Source organism: Schistocerca piceifrons, chromosome 6, assembly GCF_021461385.2.
Source record: "Schistocerca piceifrons isolate TAMUIC-IGC-003096 chromosome 6, iqSchPice1.1, whole genome shotgun sequence".
In the NCBI taxonomy this organism is placed as follows: domain Eukaryota; kingdom Metazoa; phylum Arthropoda; class Insecta; order Orthoptera; family Acrididae; genus Schistocerca; species Schistocerca piceifrons.
The window spans coordinates 86,738,171-86,763,655 of record NC_060143.1 but is presented as its reverse complement, the minus strand read 5'-3'; the positions used below and the strand labels follow the sequence as shown (position 1 = coordinate 86,763,655).

General features: G+C 38.1%; 1 protein-coding gene across 2 annotated transcripts in view; it reads right to left on the bottom strand.

Annotated features, from left to right (window-relative positions):
* Window positions 1-7,709: 7,709 nt before the first annotated feature.
* Window positions 7,710-25,485, bottom strand: part of LOC124802669 (calbindin-32) — a 717,374-nt gene continuing 699,598 nt past the window's right edge. For both annotated transcript variants that reach the window (XM_047263581.1, XM_047263582.1), the window contains 2 exons: window positions 19,389-19,460; window positions 7,710-9,826 (listed from right to left, as the gene is read on the bottom strand). In XM_047263581.1, coding sequence (XP_047119537.1) covers window positions 9,680-9,826; window positions 19,389-19,460 — 219 coding nt within the window. In that variant the 3' untranslated portion in view covers window positions 7,710-9,679. The remainder of the gene's footprint in view (window positions 9,827-19,388; window positions 19,461-25,485) is intronic.

Below are 25,485 nucleotides of genomic sequence, written 5' to 3'. Positions count from 1 at the left end.
TGACATTTTTGGTCCTTCAGATTGTGGGATACAAATATTAAATAGTCCATTAATTTCGATTTTGTTGAAGTTAAAACCAAAAATGGAAAATCTAATAAATTCATCGTCAAAGAAAACACTATAAATCATAATAATGTGATAGGAAAACACATGGAATACACAATTTTAAGTTATTAAATTCCTTACTCTAAGTAATTTCTCTTGCAGAGTCACACACATATAGTCCTCTAGCATAACATGTACATTCAGTGAGCACCCACATTTTGTACATTAGACACATTACCCATTCATCCCCGGCCTTGCTCTGCAAAAATTTGCCTGATCAAAAGAGACAATTTCTATCTTCATTAGTGGGCACACTGTTGTCAGATTGGTACTAAGAGTGGACAAATCATCTCTCATGCTAAAAACTTCATCCTCAGAATAAGGTAATTCTTCATTCCTAGGCTTTTGTGGTGTCTGCTTCTTTTTCTCCAGTTTATTTGTTGCTATCATTGATACTTCAAGAGATCTCTTGTATGGTGATGAGGTTAGGCCTACTGAAGGACCTGTTTTGCTTCCCTTCATTCCTGGCCTCTTCTTTCTTTGTGCAGCAGGTGAGATTTGTCAAGGTGTAATTTCAGATGTGGCAGCAGATGTTCTTCCCTCGAGTTCAATGTTAGCCCTTTTATTTTTAGAAGCCACAGATGGTTCTTTGACTGGAATCATGAGGTAAACCCTTAATTTTTCCTTCATTGCTGGCAATGAAATCTGCATCTGCAAAAATATGAAGGTTTAATGGGTATATTGCTGTCACCATAAACTGATTGACTGCTACATCTTTCCTGTCTGGCACTTGAGGTAGACCTTCCCATTCAGTTCAGCGATGTCCACGTTTGCTACTGGGCCTGTTGTTTCTCTCATCCATATGCAGACCAGCTCAAAATAATTGGCTCTCAAAGTACTCATGAAAGGTCTATCTAGTGGTTGCATCTTGTGGGAGGCATAAGGAGGCAGACACAAGGTTTTTGACATGGTTTCGCATGCAAGATTTATAACTTCCATATTTCTAGAGTTTCCCATTTTCTTTTCTCTAAAATTTTTAATTGCTTTTTGCATAGCAGACTCAGCGCACTGCTTTTGAGCTCATGAGCTCATTCCTGAAGCAGTTCCTATAAGTAAAACAGGTTGTGAAAGTATGATGTTGTTGTTGTTGTTGTGGTCTTCAGTCCTGAGACTGGTTTGATGCAGCTCTCCATGCTACTCTATCCTGTGCAAGCTTTTTCATCACCCAGTACCTACTGCAACCTACATCCTTCTGAATCTGCTTAGTGTATTCATCTCTTGGTATGATACAAATATGGAATTTTAGGATACAAGTAAGGCAGTAGTAATCCATATGAATAACACAGCCAACTTGAAAATAAACTTAAATAGGCAATAAAAATCCCCCCATGAACCATGGACCTTGCCGTTGGTGGGGAGGCTTGCTTGCCTCAATGATACAGACAGCCGTACCGTAGGTGCAACCACAACGGAGGGGTATCTGTTGAGAGGCCAGACAAACGTGTGGTTCCTGAAGAGGGGCAGCAGCCTTTTCAGTAGTTGCAGGGGCAACAGTCTGGATGATTAACTGATCTGGCCTTGTAACATTAACCAAAACAGCCTTGCAGTTCTAGTACTGTGAACGGCTGAAAGCAAGGGGAAACTACAGCCGTAATTTTTCTCGAGGGCGTGCAGCTTTACTGTATGGTTAAATGATGGTGGCATCCTCTTGGGTAAAATATTCCAGAGGTAAAATAGTCCCCCATTCAGATCTCTGGGCGGGGACTACTCAAGAGGACATTGTTATCAGGAGAAAGAAGACTGGCATTCTACGGATCGAAGCGTGGAATGTCAGATCACTTAATCGGGCAGGTAGGTTAGAAAATTTAAAACGGGAAATGGATAGGTTAAAGTTAGATATAGTGGGAATTAGTGACGTTCGGTGGCAGGAGGAACAAGACTTCTGGTCAGGTGAATACAGGGTTATAAATACAAAATCAAATAGGGGTAATGCAGGAGTAGGCTTAATAATGAATGAAAACATTGGAATGCAGGGTAAGCTACTACAAACAGCATAGTGAACGTATCATAGTGGCCAAGATAGACATGAAGCCCATGCCTACTACAGTAGTACAAGTACTACAAACAGCATAGTGAACATATTATAGTGGCCAAGATAGACATGAAGCCCATGCCTACTACAGTAGTACAAGTTTATAAGCCAACTAGCTCTGCAGATGATGAAGAAATTGAAGAAATGTATGATGAGATAAAAGAAATTATTCAGGTAGTGAAGGGAGACAAAAATTTAATAGTCATGGGTGACTGGAATTTGAGAGTAGGAAAAGGGAGAGAAGGAAACATAGTAGGTGAATATGGATTGGGGCTAAGAAATGAAAGAGGAAGCCGTCTGGTAGTATTTTGCACAGAGCATAACTTAATCATAGCTAAAACTTGGTTCAAGAATCATAAAAGAAGGTTGTATACATGGAAGAATCCTGGAGATACTAAAAGGTATCAGACAGATTGTATAATGGTAAGACAGAGGTTTAGGAACCAGGTTTTAAATTGTAGGACATTTCCAGGAGCAGATGTGGACTCTGACCACAATCTATTGGTTATGAACTGTAGATTAAAACTGAAGAAACTGCAAACAGGTGGGAATTTAAGGAGATGGGACCTGGATAAACTGACTAAACCAGAGGTTGTACAGAGTTTCAGGGACAGCATAAGGGAACAATTGACAGGAATGAGGGAAAGAAATACAGTAGAAGAAGAATGGGTAGCTCTGAGGGATGAAGTAGTGAAGGCAGCAGAGGATCAAGTAGGTAAAAAGACGAGGGCTAGTAGAAATCCTTGGGTAATAGAAGAAATATTGAATTTAATTGATGAAAGGAGAAAATATAAAAATGCAGTAAATGAATCAGGTAAAAAGGAACACAAACGTCTCAAAAATGAGATCGACAGGAAGTGCAAAATGGCTAAGCAGGCATGGCTAGAGGACAAATGTAAGGATGTAGAAGCTTACCTCACTAGGGGTAAGACAGATACAGCCTACAGGAAAATTAAGGAGACCTTTGCAGAAAAGAGAGCCACTTGTATGAATATCAAGAGCTCAGATGGAAACCCAGTTCTAAGCAAAGAATGGAAAGCAGAAAGGTGGAAGGAGTATATAGAGGGCCTATACAAGGGCGATGTACTTGAGGACAATATTATGGAAATGGAAGAGGATGTAGATGAAGATCAAATGGGAGATACGATATTGTGTGAAGAGTTTGACAGAGCACTGAAAGGCCTGAGTCGAAACAAGGCCCCGGGAGAAGACAACATTCCATTAGAACTACTGACGGCCTTGGGAGAGCCAGTCCTGACAAAACTCTACCATCTGGTGAGCAAGATGTACGAGACAGGTGAAATACCCTCAGACTTCAAGAAGAATATAATAATTCCAATCCCAAAGAAAGCAGGTGTTGACAGATGTGAAAATTACCGAACTATCAGTTTAATAAGTCACAGCTGCAAAACACTAACGCAAATTCTTTACAGACGAATGGAAAAACTGCCGACCTCGGGAAAGATCAGTTTGGATTCCGTAGAATTGTTGGAACACGTGGGGCAATACTGACCTTACGACTTATCTCAGAAGAAAGATTAAGGAAACATAAACCTACATTTCTAGCATTTGTAGACTTAGAGAAAGCTTTTGACAATGTTGACTGGAATACTCTCTTTCGAATTCTGAAGGGGGCAGGGGTAAAATACAGGGAGCGAAAGGCTATTTACAATTTGTACAGAAACCAGATGGCAGTTATAAGAGTCGAGGGGTATGAAAGGGAAGCAGTGGTTGGGAAGGGAGTGAGACAAGGTTGTAGCCTCTCCCCGATGTTATTCAATCTGTATATTGAGCAAGCAGTAAAGGAAACAAAAGAAAAATTCGGAATAAGTATTAAAATCCATGGAGAAGAAATAAAAACTTTGAGGTTCGCCGATGACATTGTAATTCTGTCAGAGACAGCAAAGGACTTGGAAGAGCAGTTGAACGGAATGGATAGTGTCTTGAAAGGAGGATATAAGATGAACATCAACAAAAGCAAAATGAGGATAATGGAATGTAGTCGAATTAAGTCGGGTGATGCTGAGGGAATTAGATTAGGAAATGAGACACTTAAAGTAGTAAAGGAGTTTTGCTATTTGGGGAGCAAAATAACTGATGATGGTCAAAGTAGAGAAGTTATAAAATGTAGACTGGCAATGGCAAGGAAAGCGTTTCTGAAGAAGAGATATTTGTTAACATCGAGTATAGATTTAAGTGTCAGGAAGTCGTTTCTGAAAGTATTTGTATCGAGTGTAGCCATGTATGGAAGTGAAACATGGATGATAAATAGTTTAGACAAGAATAGAATAGAAGCTTTCAAAATGTGGTGCTACAGAAGAATGTTGAAGATTAGGTGGGTAGATCACGTAACTAATGAGGAGGTATTGAATAGGATTGGGGAGAATAGAAGTTTGTGGCATAACTTGACTAGAAGAAGGGATCGGTTGGTAAGGCATGTCCTGAGGCATCAAGGGATCACAAATTTAGCATTGTAGGTCAGCATGGAGAGTAAAAATCGTAGAGGGAGACCAAGAGATGAATACACTAAGCAGATTCAGGAGGATGTAGGCTGCAGTAGGTACTGGGAGATGAAGGAGCTTGCACAGGATAGATTAGCATGGAGAGCTGCATCAAACCAGTCTCAGGACTGAAGACCACAACAACAACAACAGGCAATAAACATGCCATTTTACGGCTTAATGTCTTAGCTAAATGTCTGTTTACAAAATATATTAATAATTTTCTGTTATGACAAGAATGAAACTGAAAACCAGCAACCTACAACAATTATACCTCCTAGTGAATTTGTTAAAATAAGTTCACTTACTCGCAATAGCTGCCAACTGTAACATGAATGCATCTACAGTTGCTGAATGTAGGTTTCAAGGAGGTAACCAAAGTACAACTCTTATTAGGCAAGAAATCATAGTATTCATTATTACTACCCCTATTCCATATTTCTACCTCTTCCTCTGCAACTGCTAAAGAAATAAACTAAATGGAACATGATATAATATTTATAACAAGTACAAAAACACAATATTGTACTGTATCAGTTGATACTGTAAGAGTTTGTGTCATGATCATAAAGTTTCATTCTTTACCTTCAGTTTTGTAAATTTAAGTTACTGTTATAGCTTACATAGCTGTAGACAGCCAAGTTAAGGAAAATATTGTGGCAGTGTATGGTAACAATTTGGCAACAGGCCTGAGGTAGCCATAGGCAAACACAGTGGCTCCGTATTTTCCCGCTGAACCCTTGTCCGGTAAGCAGTCAGTCAGTTGTACAGGATCTGGCAAAAAGACCTCCCATATTTCAAAAGATAGTTACAGACACAGAAAGAAAGATACAGAGATAATACGTTGACCTGTGAAGAACAAATACTATGCCATTTTACATTAGCTGGTTTTAAAAATTGTGTCTGGTAAATGGCGTCCTCCATTGTTGACGTATTTACAGAGCCTTTCGGAAAGATATCCATAGTTCTTGTATCACTTCCTTTGCAATTTTGTGTGAGAACATATGAGGAATTCTGTGCAGGACTCTTCTTACACTCAGACAATCCCAGGGCAGCTGCCCGTTTAAGAGCTGAATGCTTAGGAGATTGCTGCACAGACCTTGTAACATGTGCCACATTTTCTGGCAATTTTATGGCCTGAGGTTGGCCAATAGATATTTTTTTTTTTAGCACAGAGCCTGAACTTGAACAGAATTATGTCAGTTAATTTCGAAACAAATACAAAATTCTTGCTGAGTAGTAATCACAGGACCACCATTATGAAGATACGTCTCCGCAATACGTGCACGATAGTCACCTAGCCACACCATTGCAGCTATTGAAAACAGTATGTAAGCCACTATCGATCAACTTTCTCCCCACCTCTGTATTCTCACCACTGCTCACACAGTGACCTCTCCCAATATGTGAGGTGTTTTTTCTAGATCTAGTATAATAGCTCTAATATATATGTCATGAGTTGGCACATTGCAAGTGGAACAGTTTGGGGAATGGTATAAAAGTATGTCTGGGATTCGTTTCCATGTATCTTTAGGAGTGATCAGTCTGATTTGGATGTAAAGGTGCTCCTTTACTGTATTAGACAGAAGGTCAAATTATATTTTACTGTCCTCAAACTCACTCAGATATAAAAATTCTTGCAATTTTCGTTGATTCCCCAACCCAAGCAGATTTATAGCTATGTGTATTGTATTCATAGTGTTTTACCATATAAGCACTTTACTATTTTTAATTTAACTTGCACTAGTTAGCAGCAGCACCATTTCTGTAAGAAATATAATTTAGAAGACCAACCTTGAAATATAATAAAATTGATTTTTTAGGCATTATTAGAAATTTTAGATGATTGTGATGGAGAAATGATACATAGACTTTTGCATTATACCACCATCATACGTAACAATTACAATACTGTTTTAAAACTTTCTGTACAATGAAAATAAAAATGCTGCAGCCTATCAGATATGGACAGTAAAGGCCTTTACAAATGTCTGCTTGTGTCTGTGTATGTGCAGATGGATATGTGTGTGTGTGCGAGTGTATACCTGTCCTTTTTTCCTCCTAAGGTAAGTCTTTCTGCTCCCGGGATTGGAATGTCTCCCTACCCTCTCCCTTAAAACCCACATCCTTTCGTCTTTCCCTCTCCTTCCCTCTTTCCTGACAAAGTAACTGTTGGTTGTGAAAGATTGAATTTTGTGTGTATGTTTGTGTGTCTATTGTTTGGTAAGTCACATCATCTTTGTTTTTAGATATATGTTTCCCTCTGTTATATATATATATATATATAATTAATAGAGGGAAACATTTCACGTGGGAAAAATATATCTAAAAACAAAGATGATGTGACTTACCGAACAAAAGCGCTGGCAGGTCGATAGACACACAAACAAACACACACACAAAATTCAAGCTTTCGCACATTGAATGTTTCCCTCTATTTTATTCAAATAATAATGGTCCTATCGCATTTCCCTGGATCACTCCTGTTGTTACACTTGTCTCTGACAAACCCTTGATGTTCAGGACAGTGTACTAGGTTCTGTTTCTTGAGAAGTCTTCAAGCCACTCACACATTTGGGAATCTATTCCACATGCTCATACCTTTGTCAACAGTCTGTAGTGTGGCACCATGTCAAATGCTCTGTGGAAATCTAAAATATGGAATCTGCCTGTTGCCCTTTGTCCATAGATCACAGTATATCATTTGAGAAAAGAGCAAGCTGAATTTTGCATGAGTGACGCTTTTTAAAAATGTGCTATTTGTGGACATAAGACTCTCAGTCTCAAGAAAAAATTATAATATTCAAACTTAGAATATGATCAAGAACTCTGCAGTAAAGTAATGCTAAAGTTATTGGTCGATGTACATGAGCTGCAAGGCTGCATGAAATCAAATCAACCACAATACATTTTTACTTATGTGCATCTTTTTTCATGGATCAGGAAGGTGCTCATGTAAACACAGGGAAAATTTAATATTCCTCACTGGAATGAAGGAAATTAAAAGTCATTTTGTGTATTACAATCAAGGTTTATTTTTTGTACATATGTAACATAAAGATACAGCTCTAAAAGATTATTTCTAACTAATTTTGATGGAGTACACATATATAATTCCAATTTTTTTTGACTGGAACATACATTCAGTATGAATGAAGACTGGAGACTTGTTAGCAAGGGGTTCAATTAATTAACTACTAGCTTTCATGTTTTATTAATCTTAAAAAGTAAAAAGCATTGCTTCTTATTGTTTTCCACAAGTAAGCAGTCAATATCATATAGAATATCTCACAAACTCCAAACATACTTTATAACATATACTGCATTTCATACAAAATATCATTTATTATAATAATTAACATTGATAAACATTCTTATACAACAATCAAGGTTCCAAGTAAACCCAGCCGATACAACATAAAAAATTATTTTTTTTCTTAATTTCATTGCTAAACAGCATGATTCCACTAACACCTTAATGTGGACACTTTAAAAATCACTAACAAAATTCTGTTTGGCACAGCATTCCTTATCAGTTATATTTGTATATATCTATCAAGTCATTATTAAAATTTGTGCAAAATGCTTGTGCACATTTGGACAGTAACTTTTAAAACACTTATGCAATGGATCTGTGTGTTAAATTAAAATTGGTGTTTAAAGCCACTTGTCAGGAATGTCTTTACTATTGTACCAGCAGCTACTAGTTGTACATTTTTTTTTCTAAATTAATGAAGTCTTGTTCTCAATTGCTTTCAGCTTCTGTTACTTACACTATTATCTGATTAACTCTATTTAAAGTTAGATCTGTTATGATTCATGGAATTAATCTTTTCTTATCAGTACACATTAAATTTAGTTGTTTTATATTCTTGTATTAGTGTGTGGCTGACTAACATGATCTGATAGTCATAATATAGTTAGCATTTTTATAAACACTACAAAAATTGAGCATAGCAGAAAACACATCTATTGTAAGTGAAGCCAATACATAGTTCTTAAATTGCTTATTCCTTTGTGTTTAAGACACAGTTACAAATATCTAAAAACCATTATTATACAGTAAATTGTGATGTTTAGAGGCTGCACCAAATGTGTATAGTACTGCCATACAAAAGTTTCACAGTTTAAGGGAACAAATCTAGTGTTTTGTTCACAATATGCATCAGTAGTAAGATTTTCAGAAAGTAGCAAACTGACATGAATGGGAATGACACACTGTTACTTATGAGACAGCAGTAAGTCTTTAAAAAAATGTTGCACCTGTAACTGAGCACTAGACTCAATATAACTCTTTCAGTACCTAAGAGATAATAAATTGCAGTAAATATTTTATTTACTCTATACTTCAATGAATGTAATTCAACATAGGCTATATCTGATGGTGAATGTGGCTCTATGAATCTTATTGTAAACTTAACTGTTATTTTTATTTTTCAAATGTAACTCATGAAATTTCGTATATTGGTGTGTGATGGTGTGTTAGAAATCCGACCAGTGAAATCAAGCACATTAATGTCACTTGTTTCCATTCCTCAAGAAAAAGACACACTTTGGTTTTAGTTTATGGGTATTTTATATAACCTTGCATTAAGATGAACACTACAATACATTGCTTATTTGCCCAAACAACATTGTTTTCACCCTGAGCACTCGGGATTTTAATCCATAAATTGTTTTAATCGGCATTAAAATCTATACAAAACATTCTTTCATGAAGTATTCAACCATGTATTTGTCTCTGTAAGGTTATTTTAAAAAATTTACTTATATATGGGCTAGTTTTATTTGCTTCACCAAAGTCTTGCTTGACACATGGTACTATGTTCATGTTAGCTTAATGAGTCATTGCCTTATGTTCATCAAAACTGTCATTTAATAAACTTTCTAACACTCTATATTACTTATCATTGATGTTTACAGCTTGCTGGTTTTACTTGGAACATTTATGTGGAACAAATACAAAGTCAGCTCTTTCATTAGTGAACTTCATTCAGTATCTGTATCACCATTCATTTCAAAAAGAATTTTTTAACAGAATTTAAGCAGCATCTTCCTCCTGGTTATGTTTTGCAAGAGCCAATAGTATCATTGTGAGTTCTTTCTTATTGATCTTTCCATCCTGGTTGTAATCAACACCACGAAGAATAGTTTCCTCGAAGTCTTGCAGATCTTGAGCATCATAATCCTATAATCATAAGAAAAACATTGAAAATCAAATGTAAGGAATGTAGTAGTTCCAAGATGTTCAGTCAGTTAGCTGAAAATATAAATAATGAAGCTATATTTCCACTTTGCTGGTAAGAGGAAGGAGAAGACTATACATAAAGGGTGAATATCTATATACATGGTATTTTATTTCATTTTGAGACAGCAAAATATCTTAAATACTTTGCACTGGACTAAAAGACAGAAAGTATATGTTCACACACATAAAAGAAGGTCATAATTAGGCAAGCTTTTGGAGCCAGTGGCTCCTTCTTCTGGCAGAAGGGTTGAAGAAGGGAGAAGGGTGAAGGAAAAGGACTGGGGAGGTATACGAGTATTTCAGGAAAGTCACCCAGAACCACAGGTCAGGGGAAATTTACTGGACAGGATGAGAAGGAAAGACTGCTTGTACAGGACTGCACTGCACCAGATTTGAAAACCAGAAAGCTTAATGGTGGAAGACAGGGTAATATGCAAGACTGAGATTACTGCTAAAACATCAGGTACAAATTAACAACAATGAAAAACTAAGTGCACTGTATGAAACAGAGGTGGGAGGGAGACAGCAAAAAAATAGGTAAGATAATGAAAGCTGTAGAAAACTAAAAGGGAATGAAGAAAGGAGTAGTTACTGTGAAGAAATGTGGAGATGGAAGAGTCCATATGCTAAAGACATCCTCAATGTATCCAAACCAAACCAGGGGCTGGAGACTTATGGAACCCAGGAAAGCCCCCTCCAAGTGACCCATGAGAAGGTCAGCATATGTAAGAAACAGATTAGGGGTGCAGCAATGGGAAGCAGGATGGCTCCTTCCTATGCCAACCTTTTCTTGAGTCACTTGTAGAGGCTTTGCTGGGATACATAAGTCTTTAGCCTCTGGTTTGGTTTAGATGCATTGATGACATCTTCATCATATGGATTCATGGGACTAATGATGAGGCTGACCTCTTAAAATTTCTGGAATCTCTGAATACGTTCTCACAAATAAATTTCACATGGTCCTGTTCTGAATCCCTTGCCACTTTCCTCGATGTTGATCTCATCCTCACTGTAGGGCAGCTACACACTTCTATATACATTAAACCTGCTACCAAACAACAGTTCTTAGATTTTGACAGTTGCCATTCTCTCTATGTCAAACATACCATTCCATACAGCCTTAGCATTTGAGACAAACACATTAGTTTGGATACAGCCTCTTTACAGCAGTACACCAACATTCTCACCTCAGCCTTCACTGGACATAATTACCCCACCAGCCTACTTCAAAAGTACTTCCAATCCTGGTACTACTGATCCTTCCAAGAAGCAACTTCATAGCACACAACTGTTCACTCAGTATTATCGTGGTCTGGAATGTATTAATCAGCTACCTCAACAAGACCATGACTTCCTAAAATCACACCCTGAAATGAGATCCATTCTGCCTGACATTTTTCCCATCACATCTAGAACAGCTTTTTGTCACCCTCCCAATCTCCACCATATACTCATCAGACCCTATGCTCCTTCTGCACTCATCTCCCTACCCTATGGCATCTGCCCCTGTGACCATCCCTACTCCAATACTTGCCCTATGCACCCTCCTGCCGCCACCTATACAACCCCTTAACTGGTAAAACATACTCTATCAAAGGGAGAGCCACCTGTGAAATGACATGTCATACACCAGCTGTTTTGTAAACACAGTTTGACCTTTTACAGCAGCATGACTACCACCAAATTATCAGTTAGGATGAGTGGGCATAGGCAGAGGGTGTATATTGACAACACAAAATATCCTGTTGCAGAATATGCTCTACAACATGACTGTTGTGACCTTGGTGCCCATTTCACCACATGTGCTGCCTGGATTCTTCCCCCAGACACATTTCTCAGAGCTCTGCTGGTGGGAACTGGCGCTACAACATGTCCTTGGTTCTCGCCACCCCCCTGGTCTTAGTTTATGTTAATTTCTTGTGTCTCAGCTTTTCTTCACAATAACTACACTTTTCTTCACTGTGTTTTAGTTTTCTACATTTTTCATTTTATGACCTATTTTTCGCCATCCCCTCCCACCTCTGTCATGTACAATACACTTAGCTTTTCACTCCTATTAACTTGTACATGATGTTTTAAAAGTAACCTCTGTCTTGCATATTACCCTGTCTTCCACCTTTAAGCTCTCAGGTTTTCAAATCTCGTGTGGTGCAGTCCCCAACAATCAGTCTTTCCTTCCCATCACATCCAGTAAGTCTCCCCTGAACCATGATTCTGAGTGACTTTTCCGAAATATTCTCCTTTTCCTGGACCTCTCTAGTCCTTTTCTTTCACCCCTCTTCCTTCTTCAAGCCTTGTGCCAGAAGAAGGAGCCACTGGCTCCGAAAGCTTGTCTAATTATAACCTTTTTTTATGTGTGTGAACATATACTTTCTGTCTTTTAGGTCAATGCAATGTTTTTGAGATATGTTCATCAGTGAGTCTTATCATGGACAGCCTTTTATTTTGAATTTTAATCTCACTCCTGAAACCTGCATCCTTGTCTTACACCCTTTGTAATCTAAAAACTTCTTTCTTGGTCTGATAGTGTTATTGTTTCCTTTTTGTTCTTATTTGTATTGTATATTACTCATTTATTGCTAAAACGTACCCCTGTTTTCTTTGGAATTTTGAACATTTTGCATCATTTTACATTGTCAGAATCTTTTTCCATTTCTGCAAATCCAATGAACATGTCTTGATTTTTCGTTGGTCTTGTTTACATTATCAACCACAATGTCAGAACAGCCTCTCTAGTGCCATTACCTGTCCAAAAACTAAACTGATAGTCATCTAAGCCATCATGAATTTTCTTTTCCATCTTCTGTGTTTTACTCCTGCCAGCAAATTGTACACATGAACTGTTAAGGTGATTGTGTGAAAATTCTCAGACTTGCTGACTCTTCCAATCTTCAGAAATGTGTGGATAATGTGTTTCAAAAGCCTGATGGTATATCACCAGTCTCATGCATTCTACACACCAACATGAATCATAATTTTGTCCATTTCCCCCATAAATTTTAGAAATTCCAATGGAATGTTATCTATCCCTTCTGTCTCATTTGCTCTTAAATCTTCCAAAGCTCTTTTAAATTCTAATTCTAATACTGGATATTGCATCTCTCCCCTATCAACTTCTGTTTCTTCTTCGATCACATCATCAGACAAGTCTTGTCCCTTATAGAGGCCTTAATTGTACTCTTCCCGCCTATCTGCTTTCTCCTCTGGAATTAACTGTGGAATTCCCATTGAAATCTTAATGGTACCACCTAGCTTTTAGTTTCACTGAAGGTTGGTTTGACTTTTCTGTATGCTGAGTCAGGCACTCTGACGACCATTTCTTTTTCAATTTCTTCAAATTTTTCATGTAGCCATCTTAGCTTAATTTTCATGCACTTCTTATTTATTTCATTTCCAAGCGACTTGTAATTTAGTACTCCTGAATTTCCCTGAATATTTTTGTACTTTCTTCTTTCGTTGACCGACTGAAATATTTCTTCTGTTAGCCATGGTTTCATTGCAGTTACCTTCCTGTACCTATTTTTTCTTTCCAGGTTCTGTGATTGCTCATTTTAGAAATCTACATTCCTCTTCAAGTGAACTGCCTACTGAGCTATTTCTGTATCCCAGTTCTTTGCACTCTTATTCTTCCTGACTAGTCTCTTAAACTTCAGCCTACCCTTCATCATTAGTAAATTGTAATCTAAGTCTACATATGCTCCTGAGTAAGCCTTGCAATCCAATATCTGATACCAGAACCTCTGCATGGCCATGGTGTAATCTAATTGATATCTTCCCTTATATCCCACACTTTGCCATGTATACATCCTCTTCATCCTGTGATTTTGCAACAGAGTATTCGCTGTTACTAACTAAAATTTATTGCAGAACTCAATTAGTCTATCTTCTCTCTCATTTGTACACCTACTACCAAATGCATATTCTCCAGTAACACTTTCTTCTACACCTTCCCTTACAGTCACATTACAGTCCTCCATGACTATTAGATTTTCATCACCCATTACATATTGTATTACTCATTCAATATCTTCATATACTTTTTCTTCTTCTTCACCTTTTGCTTGTGATGTAGGCATATATACTTGAACTGCTGTTGTCAGCATTGGTTTGCTGTCAATTGTGATTCACAGTAAGTATTCAAATATGTTACTGCCCACTTCAATGCACTTATTTATCCATGCACAGAATGATTCATCACAACTGAAAAGTCTTTCCAATGCAATCTGCTGACATGCATTGTTCATATGCTGAATCAGGCTATCACATGTTGTTGGCACTTCATTATCGACTTCACTTTTCAAGTAACCTAAGCAAAATTCAGATGAAGTAAGATCTGGAAATCTTGCAGGCAGTCTTACTCGACCACCTCATCTGATCCACCAATTACAGTCTGCTGTACACACAATTTAATACTTCCTGTCCTCCTACAGTATAATGTGCTGGACAACCAATGTGTTGTAATCACAGTGTTTGTTGGAAGTCCAAGGGAAGGTCTGCAAGCAATACTAGGAGATTACCCCCCACAAGAATGTTTGATGTTTTTCACTATTTAAGGTGCCATCAACGAAGAAATGGCCAATGAGTTTGTCACCAATTATTTCACACCAGACATTCACAGTCCATGGACAGTGAAATTCATCTTGACATAACCATGTAGCTTTTCCACAGTCCAATAATACATATTGTGTTGATTAATTGTACCATAGTTCATGCTAGAGCATTATTGACATTCCTGCCACTTTCTACAGAAATGTAAGCTTTTTCATTTTCGTTTTCTGTCACAACAGCCTGCATTCTGTCTTATAACAAAGTCAGTTTACAGAGGAACATATTTGAGAAATGGGAGTGATGTGCCTGGAATGAGATCAATTCAGATAATGAATGAACTAATGTTTCCAAACAGATACACAGAGGAAATGTGAAATACCTTGTCATTTGCACCACACATCTGTTTTTATGTTTTTGATCCCATGAATTTTCTTTGAGACAATACTTTTTGGAACTTGATTATGTTATTTGCCAATTACAGTGCCATCCATCATGCAATGACAAAAGTGTTACACACGAAAGTTATTTATATTTCCCATAGAATCTGATTATATAATAGAAATGGAACATTTCTACTAAGATTTCAAAACTGCCCCCATGCTGCCCTCTGGGGGTGGGGAAGGGGGGCATCAGTATTTTCAAAAATGTTGAATATGTATTTTACCATTTGTTAATCTGATGCATAATTTGAGATATTTTGTTGTCTCAAGATAAAAAAAAAGCTATATGAGTGAATCAAAATGTGTGTATGTATGTCCTGGATCTCCTCGTAAACCTCTGGATTGATTTCAACCAAATTTGGCACACAAATAGAAAACTTTATGAGTGCCAGCACTAGAACCTCCTAGATTCCATATGAATGGAGACACAGGCAATAACATGTTTTTTTTTCAGCCCCTGCCGTGTAGGCTGGCCTGCATGACAGGCATGTTGTGTGGGAATACTGTTTGCATGTTTCTCCGACTTTCTTTGCAAGGCCACCTACATATCACAGGTGGGAAACAGTGCTCCAGCCCCTGCATGACAGGCAGCAGTATTGGCCTGCTTTATCAACCTTTATTGCAAGAGCTACAACTGTGGACAGACATGGCTAGGGAAAGATTGAAATGGATAGAGGTGGGTATGACTGGAGAGAGGTGGCAGGAGAGGTTTGATAGGCAGAGAAGGTAGCAAAATGAGAAAGAGAGAGAAGGGGGCAGGAGGGAGGTGGGGAGGGACAGTGAATGAGTGCTGGATTGGGAGGATGGGGCATGAGGACGTGAACACAGAGAGAATGAGGGAGGAGGAGATGGCCAGAGAGTGAGAGGGGGAGAGGGGGAGATTGACAGAGAGACAGGGGAGGAGGAGATGGACAGAGAGAAGGGGAGGAAGAGATAGGCAAAAGGGGGTGAGGAGGAGTTGGGCAGAGAGGGGGGGAAGAGCAGGTGAACAGAATGAGTGTTGAGAAGAATATGGACAGAGAAAGGGGGATGGAGGAGATGAGAGGGAAAGAGATGGAAGAGGAAATGAACAGAAAGAGGGGGAGGGGTATATGAAAAGCAGGAGGGCAGTGGGAGATATGGTCAAAGAGATGGTGGGGGAAGTTGGAGAATATGAAGAGACAAAGAGAGTTTGGAGAAATAGACTGACTGATAGAGATGGGAGGATGAAGTGTTCAGAGAGATTTTTAAGGAGGAGATGTGTGCCACAAGTGTTTGTTTAAATTACATGTGAGTGAAGCTGCTGGAAGAGGGTAAGTATTTGTGTAAAATGCATAACATGAGTAGTTAGTTGAACAGCTCATTCTACACTTTAATGCGTAGCAGATAGGTAAATGCAAGCTACTGGACCTTTAGTAATTAAGTTTGATTAAGTAACCAATTAATATATTGTTTAGGATAAGCAAAAATAGGTGAAGAGACATTTTTTTCTTCAGGCTTTGATGTTGATTTTATGTCACAGTTAATATCTGAAAACACCTCAAGTTGGTAATGTGCTGCTTTTTTCTTTCTTTCTTTTTTATTAATGTGCACATTAAAATTATCAACAGGAGTTAAAAGGAGTAGTGCCAAAGCCATTGACAACTTGACTACATACCAATAAAAAAAATCACATTTCAACATAATCATAATCCACTGAATAAAAATATATTATTCAAGGAACAGGTGGATGCAGTATACAGAACTGACACTGTACTCATGAAATGAGAAATTTATTTATTTGTTAAATATATTCCTACAGTGTTTCATTTCGATATTCACGAATGACAAATGGTCATAAAATGAGGATAAAGGAGAAATTACGTGTAACACATGGTATTATAGAACCTGGTACCAGGAAGAGTGAGCTTCATAAAAGTTAGAGATCAGACTGTAATGAGGAACTGAGCTTGTATGATACCATTTCTCAATGCTCTTATGAAATAACCCCAAAAGAATGCACTGCACAAGAAAAGTGAAATACTAAAAAACAATTAAATGAAATTCTACTCTCAGGTAAAATAATGAGACTGATATCATTCATCCTCAACTTAAAAATAATTTTTCTTTGCAGTAGAAGCAATTGTATGAACCAATAACTTTAAATCACTAAAATTTTCTAAAATTAATTGATTTATGTATGTTTTAATTCCAGTTTTGCTTTTTGTAAACCAAAGAATTTCACTCACTGTGTTTAATTTGATGTATAGTCTAAGATTCCATTTCATTTATTTTCAATTACACAATGTAATTTTTTTTAGATTTACAAACTTCAGACACATTAAAATTGTGTTGGGGACTAGATCTTATCCTGGATACTTACTTGTGGGGAGGCACATATCATCTACTTTTCAAATCTAGTCAATTTCACTTAGTAACTTTGCACAATTAAGACTTTCAGAAGAAAACATATTGTAAATAATGGCTTATGTGTAACATAGGTCTTGTTTCCAGAAATAAAGTTTCAATCTTTAATCTAGTGTACACTAGTGCAAAAGATTGTGATCCATTAATACTTTGTGCCAGATGGAGAAAGCCAAAGATCCGGGTCTGAGCCATGGCTTACTTGGAGAGGGGGAGGCTTGGAGAAGGAGAGGAGAAGATTCTTACATGTTTATAATATCATACATGCCCCCAGGATTGTTCTACATGGTGAGTATGTCAGGGATGTGACTTGTGGTGGCAGTATACACATTTACATGTTAGGTGTTCCTGAGCTGAAGTGGATTGTCAAGGCCACCAACATGCTGTTACCATGAAATCCATGTGTACACACCAAGCACCATTGAGTTCTTCCTAGCTGTTAAGGATCAGTGAAACCGAAATCTCTGTCCACTGTGGCCTGGCTGCAGCAGTCAGAGACAGCGGCCATGTGTTTGGGAGTTGTGCTTGTGTCAATGTGTGAGTGTTTTCTATTTTCAAAGGAGGTCTTTAGGCCTAAAGATTAAACTTGTAGCAGTCTTTTCATTGTTCCTGTCTGTGACTCAGTGTCTCCTCCAGTTAGTGAGTAGCAATCTATCCTTTTCATAACACAATGAGGTGACAAAAGCCATGGGATACTGCCTAATATCATGTGGGACCAGCTTTTTCCTGGTGTAGTGCAACAGCTTCATGTCACATGTACTCAAAATGTCATGGGATGCCCCTGTAGAAATATTTAGCCATGGTGCCTCTATAGCTGTCCATAATTGTAAAAATGTTGCCGATGCACGAGTTTTTGCACAAAATGACCTCTCAATTATGTCCCACAAATGTTCAATGGGATTCATGTCAGCTGATCTAGGTGGCCAATTAATTTGCATCAAATTGTCTGGGACATGCTTCAAACCAGTTGTGAACAATTGTAGCCCAGTGATATAGCGCACTGTCATCCATAAAAATTCTATGATTGTTCAGGAACGTGAAGTCCATGAACAGCTGCAAATCAGCATTTCCAGTCAGTGATCAGTTCAATCGGACCAAAGGACCCAATTCGTTCCTTGTAAACATAGCTTACACCATTATTGAGCCACCACCAGCTTGCTCAGTTCCTTGTTGACAATTTGGGTCCATTTTTCATGGGATCTGAGCCACACTTAAAACCCATCACCAGCTCTTACTAACTGAAATTGCGACTGATCTGATCAGACCATGGTTTTTCAACTGTCTAAGGCCCAACCAATATCATCACGAGCCCAGGAGACATGTGGAGGTGATGTCATGCTGTTGGCAAAGGCAATCACATTGGTTGCCTGCTGCCATAGCCCATTAATGACAAATTTTGCTTCACTGTTGTAATGGATATGTTCATTGTGTGTCCCACATTTATTTCTGTAGTTATTTCATGCAGTGGTGCTTGTCTGTTACCAGTGATGACACTATGCAAAAGCCACAGCTCTTGGTCTTTAAGTGAAGGCTATCAGCCACTGTGTTGCCAATGCTTAGAGTAATTCTTGAAATTTGGTATTCTTAGTATACTCTTGACATTGCGGATCTCAGAATATTGAATTACCTAATGATTTCCAAAATTGAATGTCCCCTGAATCTAGCTCCAACTATCACTCGACATGCAAAATCTATTACTTCCCATTGTGCAGCAGTAATCACATCAGAAACCTTTTCACATGAATGACCTGAGTACAAATGGCAACCTCCACCAATGCCCTGCCCTTTTATAACTTGTGTACATGATGCTATTGCCACCTATATATGTGCATATCACTATCCCATGACCCGTGCCACCTAAGTGTATCATTGACATTTAATAAATCATTTAAGGAGAGACAGGATTATAAGGGCTGTGAAATGGCTATTGAAACCAAATGTGTTTGGCTCAGTAGCAATTTCTGCCACAGGGTGGTCAGTTCTACACCATTAAAAAATTTGCTCTACTTGGAAAAATATCAGATAAATAGAAATTCATAACAAATTCATATTAAACTTTGTTGCAGTTCCATTGTAATGATATATTTCTGTACAGAATTCATGCAGTTACATTCAAATGAAAATTGTCTTACCTTTTTGACTAGCTCCAACAGGTCTTTCAAGAATCCCCTTAGTTCTTCGTTCTCTATTGTACCATTGTTATCCTACAAATAGGGAATTTCCAGATATTAGTTTAGTAATTATGTTGTTTGTCTAAGGAACACTGAGATGACCTTAATGTGATAATACTTAATGCAGCTAAAAAGCAAGTCAGACCAGTTTCAAGGTTTCAGATATGTGCTAGTGACTCTATATGAACACAAATTCATTATGTATAAGTTAAGATATGCACTTCTCATGAAAAGTGTACATCGTATTCAAACCAGAGATTATCATCTGACATGATTACAGAGATAGGAACAATCCACTTTTTTAATTACAATGAAGTGAACATATAAGATGAATAATTACATGACAGGTATGAACAGCATTGAACTATTATGTAGAGACCTGTATTTACTTCTTTGTATTAAGAAGGAGGGTTAATGTGGTGATGCTACTGAGATAAAAGAGCCTTGTTATACCAGTGGGACTAGTAGAGGACAGAGATTTGGAAACTGTGTAAATACGTAAACAGATGTAGATATAGATACAAACTGAGTTTCCACAAAAGTCCACTCACAGACCTAGAGGAACAATGCTTTGATTCAATTTATTTAAGTATTTGGAAGAATATGTATGTATATGAGATGCTGCCAGCCACTGTGGCCAAGCAGTTGTAGGTGCTTCAGTCCGGAACTGCGCTGCTACTGCTACTGTCACAGGTTCGAATTCTGCCTCGGGCATGGATGTGTGTGATGTCCATAGGTTAGTTACATTTAAGCAGGTCTAAGTCTAGGGGACTGATGACTTCAGATGTTAAGTCCCATAGTGCTTAGAGCCATTTGAACCATTTTGAATAAGATGCTACAGCTCTCATGAAACTTTGTGTGTAGTGAGAGATTCTGAACTAAAGGAAGAGTCAGGCAAAGTCAAGTACATTCTATATCAAAAACCTATGCTCAACAAGCCTAGAGGAATGCATGTTCCACTGTGCAGTGGAGTGTGGCTGATACAAAACTTCCTGGCAGATTAAAACTATATGCCAGACAAACTCGAACCCAAGACCTTTGCCTTTCATGGACAAGTACCATACCACCTGAGCCACTCAAGCACAATTCATGATCCATTCTCATAACTTTACTTCCACCAGTACCTCATCTCCTTCCTACTCAACCTCAAGTTGGGAAGGTAGGAAACGAGATATTGGCTGAAATAAAGCTGTGAGGAGGGGCCATGAGTCATGCTACGGTAGCTCAGCCAGCACTGCAGTTGTCAACTAAAGGTAAGAGTACTGGGTTTTAGTCTCAGTTTGGCATACAGTTTTAATCTGCCAGGAGGTTTCAGTCCTAGAGGAATTTTTCAGGGCCTTGATTTTGGAAAGATGAAGATTCAATGAATGGTAATGGGACAGAAATGATGAAATCATACTGATTACCTCTAGCACAAATAAATTTCAACAACAAAATTGAAAACTGGCTTGAAAATGAACTGCAAGAAAACTAAAATAATTTATAATAGACATTACAGAAAGAAAAAATAAAAATCACCAGTGAGGTCATAGAACAAGTATATAAATTTGCTGCCAGTGTAAAGCTCTCAGCTCCAGCTGAGTGAGTTCATCAAATTGATGAGCATCACTCCCATCTTCTTCTGATGAAATATCAGAGATGGGATCTTGCTTATTCTTGTATAGATTCTGAAATGTGTAGGGCTGCCCACTTCCCTTGCTAAAGATAAGGTGGTGATGGGGGGACTGACCACACTTGAGCCCTGAAATGTTCAGCCAGCTTCCACCTTGTGTGTCATAGGAATGTGCCTCAGCTGGGAATACTTAGAGCCTATTGTGTTCATTAGTGGGTCCAAAGAAAAACTTAGTTGGTATTCACCATCTCAGTTTTTGAAGCCACCACTGGTCCTTAATTTTATGGCTTCCTTTGTTATGTTGCCCCAGAATCCACTGGCCCTGTACAGAACTCTCATCTGTTCTAAATAAAACATATGGGTTTCTTCCAAGATGTGCTCAGCTACCACCAACTTATCTTTCTCCTCAGCTGAAAGTGCAAGGGGTATTTGGAAAGTAAGTTCCAATCAGCCCCAAAATGGAAACCACTGTGAAAATTGTTTTATTTGCAACAGTTAGCTACAACTTCAAGCTACTTATCTACATAGTCAATCATCTGAATTAGACATTTGTCATACCATTGTATCAACTTTCTAATACCCTCATCATAGAAGGCAGCCACCAGTGCTTTCTGCCAATTCTCTTCAATGGTCTACAGTTCATTGTCTTTAACAAAATGCTGTCTTCATAGATATCAGTTCATTTGAGCAGATGGTGGTGGTGGTGATGATGATGATGATGATGATGATGATGATGATGATGATGTTTGGTTTGGGGGATGCTCAACTGCTTGGTCATCAGCACCAGTACAAAGTCCCAATTTTTGAGCAGTCCAATTTTTACACAATCCAATCTAGCCACTGTCATGAATGATGATGATGAAATGATGAGGACAATGCAAACAACCAATCCCCGGGCCAAGAAAATCCTCAACCTGGTCAGAAATCAAACCCGGGGCCCCATGATCCAGTGGCAGCAATGCTAGCTACTAGACCAAGATGAGCTGCAGACCATGTGAGCAGAGATGAAGCTCAGAGTGAGCCATATATGGGCTGTATTTTGAGTAATCAAACACCTCCCACTGAAAATACTGCAGGAGCATCTTCATTGTCCCTGCAGAATGAGACCAAGAATTGTCTTGAAGAAGGATACGCATGATAGCTGTGTTATGTGGGCTGCATAGCTTCAGGCAAAATTTCTCATCAGGCCGTTGTAATTTGCAGGAGATACTATCCTTATGGGCTCATTGTGTGCTCAGAACTGAAAATAGTGACATTATCCGATCTATGACATCCTAGAGACACTGTCCAACACATCTGTGCAAAGCTTCATTGGATTTTCACAATGTTTTACATTGCACAATTGATCAGAACTTACTGTCCAAATAGCCCAAGCATTTGTTCCACCTTGAGTAGCACTGCTGGATGCAGCATTGTGTCTAACTTATGTAACTTAAATACCTAAACATTTTAATAGGACCTAATGAGGGGCACTTAATGAACTGTTTGAGACTGCTCAAGATAGGTTTAAGTATACCACCTGATCCACACTGAGTACCGCAGAGGCTAAGCATGTGTAGTCACACTTGATCGTTGCGCAAGTCAACTATATTTCTAATCTTCTATGGAAGTTGGAAGATTTTTTTAGCACCATATGGCATAAGTATCATCACGATCTATGCTGCTGGTTGTCCTACATGTGGAAGAAATACCAATAGGTTGTCATCTTTCCTGTGTTATTTCATAGTTGCATGTTGTATGCATAGCTTTTAATTTGTGTGTCACTATGACCACTCCTCTGGAAGATTTCCCTCAGGTGTTTGACTTCAGTAGACAGTTTCTCATGGCTGCTTATGGCATGTGCCCTGTGAATGAGAGTCCCCAGAACATTGTTGGTTTGAGCTGGGTGGAGACAGTGAGATGCATACTTTATTTACAATGTGTCCCAGTGTGCCCTCTTGCTTCTTCCATACCCAAACACCCAGGAAGGGGAGACATGTTTCTCTGTCTTTACAGTGAGCTCTATGGGCTCTTGTTGAAGGTAATTTCTGTGTCCAAGAAATTCATAGAGGGCCTCCCTACAATAAGGTCACCAAATGGTGGTGTCATCCAAATATCTTTAGAAGTGTTTGGATTTCAAGTGTGGCGTCTCTACAGCCATTTCCTCAAAATTTATGATATATTGATTGACTGTTCCTGATCCCAGGGGAGACTCTATAGCCACACAGTCCTCAAGCTCATAAAAATGCCTGCTGCACTGAAAGGAATTCATAGTGTAGTGAGAGTGACTGTAAAGTCTCACAGTTTGTGGCTCAAAACATTGTGCCGTCAATGCCAACATATGCTTCATGTGCACATGGGTCAATAGCGATGTTACATCAGAAGTCACCAGCAGCTTATCTTTTCTTAGTTGAATATCTCCCAGTAATTTCACAAACTCATACAAATTCTTCATTTGGAGGGCACAGTACCCTAGTAAGGGCTTTATTAGATTTTCCAGGTGTTTGGCAGTCCGTACATTGATGAGCTGATAGTGTTTCCTATTGGATATAGGGGTATTCCTTCCTTATGTTCTTTCAGAAGCACATACAAGTGAGGAGGTGCTGACGTCTAAGGTTGTACTCTTTTACCTTTCTGGCGGCAAGTCAGAGATCTACAGAAATGCAATGTAATTTTTGTCAAAGCTGCCATAACCTTCATGAGTTTGTTGCCTTGTATGCTGGGCTCTACAGTGGCATGGCGATTTTATTTTATTATTCAGCGGTAAAAATAACCAGGATACCACTGTGACACTTTGCTGAAAGATGATCAGAGTAAAACTCATGGAAATGTTGTGTCATTACAACAAACTCACTCTGCTAGAGACCTGAGACGTTTACATTTCTTCAGTTCACTGAGAAAGATAACTAGGGCCAATAAGTTTTTATATTTACGTCAACCGAATTCAGTGACTGTTTGGATAGGAATGAAAAGATACAATTCAGTAAAGGCACTCTAGTATGATTTTGGTAAAGTAAACAAAGTTTTAAAAACTTATGAGATGTTTGAAAGGGCAGGTTCACAATCTATGTGTGTGTTACTAATACTGACTTGTAATTGTGATAAATAGAGTTCAATGGAAAACCATTAAAAAAATAAAGTTCATCAACAAATACTAGAGGGAAGTTGGGGATTTCTGAGAGACATATGGAAACAAACAAACAGATAAGGGAACTGACAAGAGTGGATCCTTCTCTTTTTCATTGCAGTATAAAGTACTGGACGAACAGCTTCTTTAACAGACACATTTTCCTGTTGTCTTAAAATTCAGAAAGTAATTCATGTTCATAACATAGGAGACAAGGTAAACTTACAGAAGTATAACCAATCTGTTTATTAAATACACTTTGCTAAATTCAAAAGAAAAAAAAAAAGAAAAAAAAAGCCTGACAGGTTAACAAAATTTTTCAAAAAAAGCACAGTCTTCATTGAAGAGCAGCACAACTTCAGTAGAAATATATCTATGACTTGTGCCAGCTATGACTTTCTAGCAAATACTCTAGTAAAACTGAATAAGACACAAAATAAAATTAGAATTTGTTAGACTTAAGTAATGAGTTTGAAACTTCAGGCTACAAAATTCTGTCAGAGAAGCTTTAAGACATGACATTAAAGGCAATGGAAAGCCCAGGGTCGAATAACACCAATATTAAGAAAAGGGTAGATTGGTACCATATGGAAAGAATGCACTCAGTAGCCACAGTGACCAGAGACAGTGGCATGTACTAAAATGATTCAGCTCATACTTAAATTAGAAACAAGAAGTAGAATAAAAACATGATACAGATGATATCACTATTAACTCTCAAACTCAGAAAATGTACATAAAAGAGAGTCCCTCAAGAACCCAGTCTTGGACCCCTCATTTTCCTCCTATACATTAAGTACCTAAACATTTTAATAGGACCTAATGAGGGGCACTTTATGAACTGTTTGAGACTGCCCAAGATAGGTTTAAGTATACCACCCAATCCATATTACACTCAACACAACATGTGATAAAACACCATTTGCTTCAGAATTTATGATTAGATGAAAAAGTGTACATTATGCACATGATGCAGTATAACTAATTAGCTTGCAAGCCTGTAAGGTGAAAGTAATTAGCCAGAAGTTGTATTTCTGAATCAGCAATTTGATAATGCAGTGAACACACAGTGCATAGTGGGGTGACCACTCTGTTGTAGAAATAATTCAAAAGCCAAGATGGCTTACATACCATTTACTGGATAACACACTAAAGGTGCCATTATTGGATCTGTGAAGATATAACATGACAGGTTTGAGGGAGGGCTTACATGAGTTACACTATATACATTACTATTAGTACAGTACCACATACCTGAATGTAGCTTAACGTTTATATACCATTTGGATATAACGATGCAAGAAGCAGACCAGCTGATGTAAAATCATTGTCACAAAAAA